This window comes from Chlorocebus sabaeus, chromosome 22 (assembly GCF_047675955.1).
Source record: "Chlorocebus sabaeus isolate Y175 chromosome 22, mChlSab1.0.hap1, whole genome shotgun sequence".
Classification (NCBI taxonomy): domain Eukaryota; kingdom Metazoa; phylum Chordata; class Mammalia; order Primates; family Cercopithecidae; genus Chlorocebus; species Chlorocebus sabaeus.
In genome coordinates, this window is record NC_132925.1 from 98,406,529 (window position 1) to 98,418,937 (window position 12,409).

Below are 12,409 nucleotides of genomic sequence, written 5' to 3' on the forward strand. Positions count from 1 at the left end.
TTAAAAGGAAACTCCTTAATACAAAATATTTTTGAATTTTCTATTTCCAACTTGCTAGTTTCCCAGTAGATCACTGCTTTTTATTGTTTTCATAGTCTTCGACACCACTGTACATTTTACTGCTATCATCTTTCTAAATCATCCCTCATAATATCTGCCATGTATTGCTTTTGGCCTTGACCACTGACTTTGATCTCCATGACACCTGGTGTCAATATGAAGGAGGAGTCGTCCTTGAGGCTGAATTAGGTGAAAGAGTTGAGAAAAGAAATGGAATGTGAATCAAAGACATATCTGCCTTGAAACACTGAGCCATAGTACTTTCTAAAACCCTAAGTCACCCCTTCCATTTACAGACATACTTCTCACACTGGAGATTCTTGTGCACTTGAAACCTATGTCTACTTCTAATAGGAGCTTCTTTAAAGTGGAAGAATTGAGAGAGGCCAGTGTTTAAAATTATAATGATGCTTAGATTCACAAGGCACTTTTCCAGGGAGGAGAGTGGTGTGATGCGAGTGTGCGTACGGGGGAGCGAAGGCAGCCATGTGTCAGAGTCTCCATCAGAAGTTCAGTCCCGACCCACTACCTTCCCCGTGATTTAGAGCTGGGCCCTGTTCACCTCTGAATGTCATGTGCGGAAGATTATGGAGACAGAGACAAAGTGCCTGAGACTCACTGGTGTGGTGGGGACATGTGGGCCATGCAGGTTGGAATGCCTTAGATTCAAATCCCAGACATAGCACCACCTGTATGACCTCGGGCAAGTTACTGCACCTGAGTATCAGGTTCCTCATCTGGAAGGTAGGTGTGGTCACCACTCTGCTGGGTGGTTGTGAGACTTCAATGGGAGAATAAAATATATGTAATTGTATATAGATGTAAAGTGGCATACATATACCTGGCCCCGTGAAGGTGACCAATAAGTGGTTACTATGTCATGAGCAGCAACAAGAAGAAAGGTTCTTCCTTTCTTGTTTACAGGGGGCCTCCTGTGGGCCATGACTTTCTCATTTCTACGTCCTGGTGCATGGAAGAGCACTCGGTTCTTATTTACTGACTAACTCCTAGCAGGCTTATGAGTTATTTTGTACTTATGAGCCTAGCATAGGGCTAGGCACTGTACTTTCAGCAGGAATCTAGGGAGAAAGGGTGTTAGCTCTCAGGAAGCTTACAGGTTAATAGAGAAGACGGTCAACATACAAATAATGAAGCAAGTCTTCATCTTATTGCATGTGTGAAAATGCAGCCATTGAAAGGTATTACATGCTGCAGAATGAATAATGAGGCAGGGGACCAAACCCGATTTTGAGATTAGGGAGGGCTTTTCTAGGGAAGACAAATATTTATTATTCTAATTCAGGTCACCTGACTTTCCATTCTGGGCCTTGTTTATCCTTTCTGAGGTGGTATGGGGAAGCTTTTTACATCATCCTCCTGAGAGTAGGACCATTAAACTGCTGTTGATTTGCAGATACATCAGTATTGTTGAAAGACTGTAATGTGGCTACTGAGTCTTTCTTAGTCTCGCATACACATAAAGGCTATCCGTGGTTGGGGGCTATTTTGGGGGCTGTCTATTTTTAGCATCTCTTATAATTATCCAATCTGATTCCTTCGTGGCCTTCCCCTTGTTGGCCTTCACCGTGAGGTACCCTCTGCCTGGTTGTTGAATGCGGATGAGATTTTTCTGTCATAGCCCATAGTCCTGATAGTTTCTCCCTTCCTCTGAAAACTTCAGGGACACCTCATTATCTATAACTTTCCAACTCCTTGCCAAGACATTCAAAGGCCTATACAGTCGAGCCCCAGGGTACCTTCCCAGCCCATCTGCCTGACCTCCATGCTGCCCATACCCCAACCAGACAGTTAGTTGCACTGCCTCTTGTAAATGGATGCTGTGCTTGTCCTGTGCCTTTCCTCATGAAATTTCCACATGTGAAATACCTGTATTCCATATGACTCCTAGTAGACCCCGTCCCCACCATCCAAGTGATGAAGTCAGTTGTGACATTATCCTACTTCCCTCCTTCACCCAAACTTTATTTCTACCTCTATTATAGCAGTTTTCATATTCTGCCTTAGCACAGTTATTTGGAACTTGTCATCTTTGGAGTTAAACCATGAGATCCTAGAGAATAGGGACTGAATCATATTCATCTTTGCACTGCGGACGTGCAACGTGATGGTGTTTGGGGAGCACAGTAAGTGTTGAATTGAATTGATTGGAGCCACACCATTGACAGTTATGCTCCACCGTGTGCTAAAACCTGCTGGAGATACAAAGACAGGAACTGGGTTGGGCATGGTGACTCATGCTTATAATTCCAGCCCTTTGGGAGAGGCCCAGGTGGGCAGATCACATGAGGTCAGGAGTTCAAGACTAGCCCGGCCAACATGGTGAAACCTCGTCTCTGCTAAAAATAAAAAAATAAAAAAATAAATTAGCCAGGCGTGGTGGCACACACCTGTAGTCCTAGCTACTCGGGTGACTGAAGCAGGAGAATCACTTGATGAACCTGGGAGGCGGAGATTTCAGTGAACTGAGATCACGCCACTGCACTCCAGCCTGGGTGACAGAGCGAGACTCCATCTCAAAAAATAAAAATGAAGGCTGGGTGTGATGGCTGACACCTGTAATCCCAGCACTGTGGGAGTCTGAGGCAGGCGGATCATGAGGTCTGAAGTTTGAGACCAGCCTGGCCAACATGGTGAAACCCCATCTCTACTAAAAATGCAAACATTAGCCCGGCGTGCTGGTGGGGACCCGTAATCCCAGCTATGTGGGAGGCTGAGGCGGGAGAATTGCTTGAACCCGGGGGGCAGAGGTTGCAGTGAGCTGAGATCGTGCCACTACACTCCAGCCTGGATGACAGAGCAGGACTCCCTCTCAAAAAAATAAATAAAATAAGACAGAAACTACTTGAGGAATTAACTGTCTCTTGTTCTTTATAGATGCCTTACCTCTGTGTGTATTTAGCAGACCTCTATTGATTATCTACTTCTGTGTGCTAGATCCATGTAGCAATGCTAGATGTAAGAGAATTGTATTATACATGGCCTTTTTTTTTTGATGCTGAGAAGCTGTCTTCTGTTATCTCATTTTAGGTAATGCTGTATTGCTATTTAATGTTAAATATGACTCAGAAATTGACAGGCCACCCGCCTTGGCCTCCCAAAGTGCTGGAATTACAAGCACGAGCCACCACACCCAGCCCAGTTCCTGTCTTATATCTCCAGCAGGTTTTAGCACACAGTGGAGCATAACTGTCAGTGGTGTGGCTCGGATCAATTTAACACTCACTGTGCTCCCCAAACACCGTCATGTCGCACGTTCGCGATGCAAAGATGAATATGATTCGGTCCCCACCCTCTAGTATCTCACGGTTTAACTAAAAGAATGACAAGTTTCAAAGGAATGTCCACTTCTTTAGTTTGATATGTTTAAGGCTACTAAATGTATATTTCTACCTAAAGTTCTTCTTTGAAGTCAATATTCATATACCTAGCAGCTTGCTCAATATGACCACTAGAATTCCCCATAGACCAAAGCCAAACTCAAGATCTACCCCCCAAATCCATTTCCCTGCCAGCAAGCCCTGCCCCACTCACCCTGCCATGCAAACCAGAAACCTGGGAGGCATTCTTGAAATTTCCCTCTTTTTTATATCCCACATCTAATCTGTCACCAAATCATGTAGATTTTACCATACATATACAACTCATCCAATTGCCTCTCTCAAACCCTGTTGCTACCACCCTCGCCCAGGCTAGCTTCCTCTCTTGCCTGGGCTATAACAGCTAGGGGATTGCTAGGAGTGCGGTAAGTTCACACACAGCAATGACAAAAGGGAGTGAGTTCTGGAAAGGGGTCAGTGGGACCAGAGGCAAAATCAGAGGACCTGGATGGAGCAGACAGTTGTGATGTGACAGGAACACCGGCCCTGTATAGGATGCACACAAAGGGTGGGAAATCCAGGAGTTGGGAGGCCGACATGAGGGAGTGTGATGTTGTGGAATTGGAGAGAGGCTGAGAGACAAGACGGGCCTAGGCCTTTGCATTTGATTCTGGGGGCTTCAGTGTTTATCGCTGCATCCAGGCAGATGTCCTTTTGTTGCACAGAGCTTCCTTTGTGGGCCAGTACTCTTGTGGGGAGAGAGGAATTTCTAATGTCTTTCTTTTGTGCCACCTCTCTGTTGTGCAAAACGGCAGCATTCTCTTTCTTCTGGAACTCTTGACGACTTTGCCAGGAGGTGGCCACATGAATACTGGTAGGCTGGATCGATGTTTCTTGGTGACTATGACGTATGACTATGTAGATCTTGGAGGATCTGGAGGACTGGGACATCCTGGTGGAAAAAGTCCCAGTGTTTCTTGTGCTGTGGCCCCATTTGCTTGCTTATGTGTGTTTGGAAAGGAGGCATCAGACCCCTCACTGCTGCCTCATTGCTGATTTGCAAGACTGCCTTATCTCTCCCAGGAGGAAATCAATCTGCTCTAAGGGGTAATGTGGTAATATTCCATGTCAGATAATGTTTCAGAGGGCAAGGGATCAACGGCCAAGATTCGGAAAGGTTCAGGCCTCTTGGATAGTGCTGCACATTTGTTTCCTGAAAGGAAATTCTCCGCTTCTGATAAAGTCAGTCAGGGAAGTGAGAGGCAAGCTCCAAGCTAATGATGACCCTTGTTCTCCTCACCTGTTGAGATGTGCAGGTTGTTAAAAGACAGGTGGCTGATGTGCAGGTTGTTAAAAGACAGGTGTCCGATTTTCAGTCAAGTTCTTCTGAACCAAAGAAAACAGGCAACTGAAATTCTGTTCATAGGCCAGAAGTGCAGAAGGAAATGAGGCATTTATGAGAAGGGCCCTGGAGTCCAGGTTAATGACTCAAGGCAGGGCAGCCTCTGGCCTGCTCTGTTGGCTCTGGCAAAGGTCATTATTGAAAAGTGGTTTTGTTTCTTCTGAGTAAAAGTGAAAACAGAGAGGAAGAGCATATACGTATTATAGCAAATGCAAAAAATAATCCATACCATTTTTCAATATAAAATTATTCATCTCTGTGATAGAAGTCTCCTTTGGAACTAGACAATTCTATAAAACCCCTGGGAGAAGACACACAATGTAAAAACCACTCACTCGTTTATTTTCATTGCCATTTAAGTCTACACATTCACAGGAATATAGACCTGTATTTGAAGCCTATTCATGCAGTGATATGTTGGACAAATATTCTAGATGTTATTTGAGCATATGTATGCAATATAGAGAAGGAAAGCGCAGCAGAATGCACTTGGTATGTATCATAATGTGCATAAATATGCTCAGAGGAGATTAGCATTTGTGACTTGGAGTCAGCCTGCGTTTGGTCCTCTGGCTTTGTCATCCATTGTCTGTGAGATGTTAGACAAACGACCCAGCTTCTCTAAAGTTCAGTTTTCTTCAGCACCTGGTCTCAGGATGGTTAAGATAAAGCGCTTTTGGCTGGGCGTGGTGGTTCACATCTGTAATGCCAGCATTTTGGGAGGCTGTGATGGGTGGATCACGTAAAGTCAGGAGTTAGAGACCAGCCTGGCCAACATGGCAAAACCCCGTCTACTAAAAATACAAAAACTAGTGAGGCATGGTGGAAAGAGCCTGTAATCTTAGCTACTTGGGAGGCTGAGTCAGGAGAATTGCTTGAACCCAGGAGGCAGAGGTTGCAGTGAGCTGAGACCGTGCCACTGCACTGCAGCCTGGGTGACATAGCGAGACTCCATCTAACAAAAAAAAAAAAAAAAAAAAAAAAAAAAGATTAAGTCCTTCCCCACTGCAATATATGGGACATCACCATTATTCCTCCAGCAGCAGCAACCTTTGTAATTGCTTTATCTATGTGCTGTACAGAGGTCAGTCTCTGTAGCCTGAGCTGGTGGCAGTGGCAATAGCTACACTCCTTGTGTCATAACAAAGCATAGTATCTCTTCTGGGGCCTCCATCTATTCCATCCTTGGGAACCGAGATAGAATGCTTCCTCAGCCCCTTGTGTCTGCCAGACAGAGTGGTCCTGTTTCCTTTAGCCAAGCTGACTAATCACCGAGACTGTCTTTCATTTCTCTTCTCCCTGTTCCAGGCCCAGAAGTCTGGCTCAGGAGAGGACACTCAGGCTGCAGAAGACCTGCTGCTGCTCGGCAAACCTTTGACAGACCTGATTAGCCTGCTCATTCCGCTGGTAAGAGCTCACCTGTATGTCTTTTGGAGCATTACTGAAGTTGAAGTAATTGTATTTGAATTTCATGATCCCTTGAGTTTCTGTGTTATTTTCATTCCCTTCAAAACTAGAGCCAAAAGAACTTTCAGAAGATTATTTGGCCTGGAAAACTAAATCTCTACTTCATTTTAAAACCAGGTGGCTTATTTATTTAAATAGATGTTTAGGTAAGGCAAAATCTCAAAAATCTCAAATCTAATTACTTTCTTAATGAATGTGAGGTAAAAAATTCAACAAATGAATTCTAAGAAGAAAGAAGAAATTGCTATGGGAATCAATTTCTTTTCAAAAAGATATTTTAGAGTTTGACTTGGCATGCAGGACTCCCCCAGAAATGCAAAAGCACAGACACAGACCTAGGGCACACCCCCTCAATCTCAATAAAAATGGAATGAAATAAGCAAAATTAAATAAAAACAGGTAAGACTATACAAGACCATTGAATATACAAAAAGAGCTCGACAGAAATTCAGAGTTTGGACGTATTAAACAGTTTTAGCCTAGCACTTTGGGAAACCGAGGTGAGTGAATCATTTGAGTCGGTCCAGCCTGGCCAATATGGTGAAACGCCGTCTCTACTAAAAATTAAAAAAAAATTAGTCGGGCGTGGTGGTGCACACCTGTAATTCCAGCTACTTGGGAGACTGAGACAGGAGAATCACTTGAAACTGGGAGGCGGAGGTTGCAGTGAGCCAAGATCATGCCACTTCACTCCAGCCTGGGTGAAAAAGCAAGACTCCATCTCGAAAAATAAAAAATTTAAAAAACTGTTTTAAACATATAATTTCACTGCCTACAAAACTTCCCAGTCTTTTAAAATCAAATTATTGTTCCTAATTAATTTTAACTTTATATTTTTGCCAATTCTATCATCTTTAAAAATTTTTTTTATTATTATTATTTTTGGGACGGAGTCTCGCGCTCTTGCCCAGGCTGGAGTGACGTGGCATGATCTCAGCTCACTGCAACCTCCGCCTACCAGGTTCAAGCAATTCTCCCGCCTCAGTCTCCCAAGCAGCTGGGATTAGAGGCACTCACCACCATGCCTGGCTAATTTTTGTATTTTTAGTAGGGACGGGGTTTCACCATGTTGTCCAGGCCGGTCTCAAATTCCTGATTTCAAGTGATCTGCCTGCCTCGGTCTCCCAAAGTGCTGGGATTACAGGTGTGAGCTACCACGCCCAGCCTAATTTTATCATCTTTCTAGTTAAGAACATCTAGTTGCCCTTTCTTAAATGGAATTTTTCTATGATATCCATGTTCCATGGAATTATAAGTTAGAAACTACATGGAAGATGAAATATGAGAAATAAAGTGGAGTGAACAATAACAGTAATAATGCAAGACAGTATTGCATGCAGAGTTCATGGGCATGGGCTCAGCTTAGCTCTGCCACTTACCAGCTGTGTGACTTTGGACAAATATTAAGTAACAATATTTGTTACTTAATTTATTGATGCCACAGTTTCTTCATCTATAAAATGAAGTTAGTAATGCTAATGAGATCATGAAATTATTTTGAGGATTAAATGAACAGTACCTGGCATATAGTATTTGCTCAACAAATATAGCTATATAAAAATTGATACAGGCCAGGTGTGGTGGCTCATGCCTGTAATCTTGGCACTTTGGGAGGTCGAGATGGGAGAGTCGACTGGGTCCTGGTATTTGAGACCAGCCTAGGCAACATAGCAGGACTCCGTCTCTATAAAAATGTTTAAAATTTGGCCAGGCGTGGTGGTGCACACCTGTAGTTCTAGCTACTTGGGAGGCTGAGGCTTGAGGATTGCTTGAGTCCAGGAGTGTGAGGCCACAGCCAGCAATGATGACACCACTGCACTCTAGCCTGGGCAAAAGAGTGAAACAGTGAGACCCTGTCTCCAAAAAAAAAAAAAAAAATTAAATTAAATTAAATTTTAAAAAAATTTAAAAATACACAATTTCACCACTGTTAACCAGTGCTGACAGTGAGCTAGATTCTATTAGTGCTTTACCTTTGATCTTATTTAGCCCTTCTTTCCTTATGACATAGGCCTATCCTTACCTTCCAAATAAATACCCCAGAGCTTAGAAAGGATAAAAATACAAGAGAGCTCGGTGTCTGAACTCAGTGTCTACATTTTCCCTACCACTGTTCTCCTTGGCCTCTGGATTAACGGCAAACATGTTAAACTCTTAACTTTATTCCATATTCGGGAATAGTCTCACTGAAATACAATGTTTTGATTCAAAAGCTATTCTGTTTTGGCTGTTTTTAAGTTTTGGAGGTCTTCATGAATGGAAGATATTCTTAGCTCAAACATGGAGTCATTTCCAGATGCATTTTTCATAGTTCAAGATGTTCTGAACGGAGGCTACTTTTTGCCTTTTTATCCCAAGGATGATGGCCTTTTTGTCCATTTGTGACAAACACATAAATGGATAAAAATGCTTGTAGACTTCACAAAGCATTTTTGTTAAGGAAGCACAAAATATTTTACACTTCTATTTTATGTAGTTATATCTAATTAGCAGAGTTAATTAGGAAATAGAAATGATTATGTTTTCAAAATATGAGGAACACCAACACAGAATGGCTCTGATGAACCTGGGTTTGCTTATATTCCTTGTAACAGCTGCCCTGATGACACTGTTTAATTGCTGGGTTTGAGTGATTGGATTTAACTCTCAGTAGAAAGAGAGTAGATACTCTCATCTCCTCTCCTGGAGGAATCTGCCTCTTTCAGAATTGTTTGTTGAACAGGTGTCTATTCTAGATAATCTAACAACCCAAATACTGTAGGCCATAATGAAAAATCCCTGGATAGAGCAGTAGTTGAAACTTGAAATGCAGACTTAATTATCTACCCTGGAGTGGCCTAGGTGCTGTCTGGGGAGCTTTCTGGAGGTTCTGAAGTAGATGAAGAGCAGAGAACCCGGAACTTGGAACAGATAGGTGGCTCTCTGTAGGCCACAGAGGTCTGTTAAATAGGGCAGTATGTATCTACCAAGTTCAAAATCAGAAGGTTCCCCAGAGGCTGACTTTCAGAATTCCAGTAATCAGGGAGGAAGGTGAGTATAGAACATAAAATGTGAAGGTTTTTGTTGGTATTTGAGGATTTTGCATTTAAATATTTATTAGCATGCTTTGTGTATTCTTCTCTCACTATTCTTCTTCTGTTTTTTATAAAATTTAAACACAAGAGGGTACCATCTTGGGCTCTATATTTAGGCTGGCACCTTCCCTTTTTATTTTTAATTCCTTGATATTACATTGAATCACATAAAATTGCCAATATCCGACCATTTGGGGCCTACAAAAGTAGCAGTTTCATTGGTTCACCCTTATATTAGGAATATGACAATTTATTGGTCTGTACTACCAATAGTTCCTGAAATTCGTATAGCACTTTTTTTGTACATGGCACTATCTAATTACTTGAATTGGAATATTATACAATTCTGGCCAGAGGTTGCCAGGAGCTGTGGATTTTGAGTCAGAAATCCAAGAGTGAATGTCTGGCTCTGCTGCTGCCCAGCTGTGTGATCTTGGATGGGGCACTCTTTGTCTCTGAGCCTGAGGATTAAATGAGATGATACCTGGGAGAAATGATCAAGTGTCATTTCTCGAAAATTTCCCCTTTGATCACATATTATATCTGATTTTTAACCTTATCCTCTGCTTGCTATGATTTGTTGGAATAGTCTGTTCTGCCCTCATAAAGTGCTCCTTTTGTCTCTCTCACCCAGCGAACCTCTGATGCTACCCCTCTGCTCAGTTTAGGATTCTTTATAAGATGATTCTTGGAACCTTCTTTATAGACATCCTCCCTTGTGTTTGGAAGTTCCTCCCAAAGGCCCCCTCTTGTTCCCTGTTTTTTTCCAGATCGTCCTCTGGTTTCTTACCTTGAATATTTACATATATAAAAGCACAGGGTCCAGTTTCCTTGAATACTACCCACTGCTTTGAGGTCTTCCCACCTTTCTCCTGGAGTTCTACTGGAGCTGCAGCTTTCACTGCCCTGCTTAGAGCCCTGCAGCCCGATGGTGACGCCACCCAGTGTTCAAGGCAGGTGATGACCCAAGGAATAAAATTGTCCTCTGAGGGTTTTTCCCAGCTCTCTGTGACACCGAACTCCTGTTACTTGTAACTTGATCATAGTTAGGTTCTAGTGTATTGACTAGACGTATGCCTAATGTGTGTGGGCTGCATTGTGTACAATAGATACACATTTATCATTGGAACCATTAGGGTTAAAAATGGCCTGTGACAAGAACACTGCCATATGTCTTCTCTGGGCAAGATGAACACACATTTATAGCTGTGTATAAAGTGAAGAAAAATAGTCATAAGGCTATTGAGGACCTAAACTAGAGCACATACAGACCAAAGATAAATTTGACAGTGGTTGTTAAAAAATGTAATAGGTTACAGAATGAGGTGCTGGAATTGCTTTCCCGTAGGGAAAAATAAACATACTTTCAGTTTTCATCTGACTTGGATAATTTTGGAAGCATTTGGCCTAAAGGCAACAGAATGAACTTGTTAGCTTTTGAGGTTTTTTTCCAGATATGGTCCTATGAAAGTAAACCTACTTATCCTTAAGAGAATATGAAACCTGTCAACCTATAATTTATGACCTGTATTTATAATATACACTGTAGGAGAGCCATAGTGAAATGTTTATATAAGACGGTGATTCGAAGTCTGTTTTGACAATGTGATTATTCTTGATTATCTTACCATAAAAATGCCTAGACTTGCTTATATGCAGCGTTCTGCACACAGTTCACAATTTCAGGGGGAACTTCAAACCCTCAGTTGGTAACCATAGTATAAGATATGGCTAATATAGGATATAATAAGTTGACTGTGTCTCCTGAAGGAAAGGTAAAGCATGGTTACTGTTTGACCAAAGTGTTTTATTACTGGAAAAAAGAAAATGAGAAGCCAAACTATATATTCTAGATAAGTTTTTAAATTAGATAGTTAATTATTATAAGAAATTATGCTACAGCCTGCTTGTCCCTCAATTAAAATAGATATTTCCAAATTTATAGGAGGTATTATTTTTTAAATATTCTTTATTATATATCAAAGGTGCCAGTATTTAGACTAATTTATATCATTCTGTTTATTTCACCTGAATCATGTGTGCCTTTTTTGGCCACTGAAAAGATGTTCCTCGACAGTCCATTTAGGACCCAGTCCTCACCTGGTATCAGCGTGGCTATGCTAGGTAACTGGGAGACCAAGCTGTCACCTGAACATCTAATGATTCTTATCAGTTCATGTTTCTGAGATCACTGTGCCAGTTTTAAAAATAGGTAAATTAACATAAAAATAAATTAATAATAAAACACAATGTAGGAAAAGTCCATTTCTGTTTTCCATTTTTATTACTAAATTTCTTCCTTGCACAAAGTATATGAGCAGATTTTTCTTTTCAAATGGTGGTGGACTTGTACTTGCCTGTTCTCCTTCTCTTTCCTGCTGACCTCACGGTCAGTGGCATGAAATACAGATAATGCTTTATGGTGATTACGGTTTACGGTGATGGAGCCCAGGGGTAGTAGTAGTCTTTTTACAAGTCAAACCCAAGAGACTGGGGATTTTATTTGTTCTATACTAAGCAGCTCCTCTAAGGAGTCAGTACTCCATTTAAAGGTGATACCCCTTTTTCTGAGTAGCCACCGCCCATCTGCCTTCTGGACATTTCCAGTGGATACACCATAAGTACCTCAGATTCAACAGGGTTAAAACAAACTCATAATAAGTACCTCCTCAAAACTGTTCCTACTTTAGAAGGCCAAGGCAGGAGGATCACTTGAGCCCAGGAGTTGAAGACCAGCCTGGGCAACGTAGTGAGACCTGGTCTCTAAAATATTTTTTAAAATGAAACTTGGGGCCAGGCACAGTGGCTCACAGCCACTGTAATCCCAGCACTTTGGGAGGTTGAGGTGGGCAGATCATTTGAGGTCAGGAGTTTGAGACCAGTCTGGCCAATATGGTGAAACCCTGTCTCTACTAAAAATACAAAAATTAACCGGGCATGGTGGCACATGCCTGTAGTCCCAACTACTTGGGAGACTGAGGCAGGAGAATTGCTTGAAACCAGGAGACAGAGCTTGCAGTGAGCCGAAATGGTGCCATTGCACTCCAGCCTAGGTGAAAGAGCGAGAC

The 12,409-nt window shown here is 42.1% G+C and overlaps 1 protein-coding gene across 10 annotated transcripts in view; it reads left to right on the forward strand.

Annotated features, from left to right (window-relative positions):
• ULK4 (unc-51 like kinase 4) overlaps positions 1-12,409 on the forward strand; it is a 702,682-nt gene that overhangs the window by 495,953 nt on the left and 194,320 nt on the right. For all 10 annotated transcript variants that reach the window (XR_012090659.1, XM_073010314.1, XM_073010313.1 and 7 more), the window contains one exon: positions 6,109-6,207. Coding sequence is in view for 9 of the 10 variants with exons in the window: in XM_073010314.1 (XP_072866415.1) it covers positions 6,109-6,207 (99 nt within the window). In the remaining variant the exon portion in view is untranslated. The remainder of the gene's footprint in view (positions 1-6,108; positions 6,208-12,409) is intronic.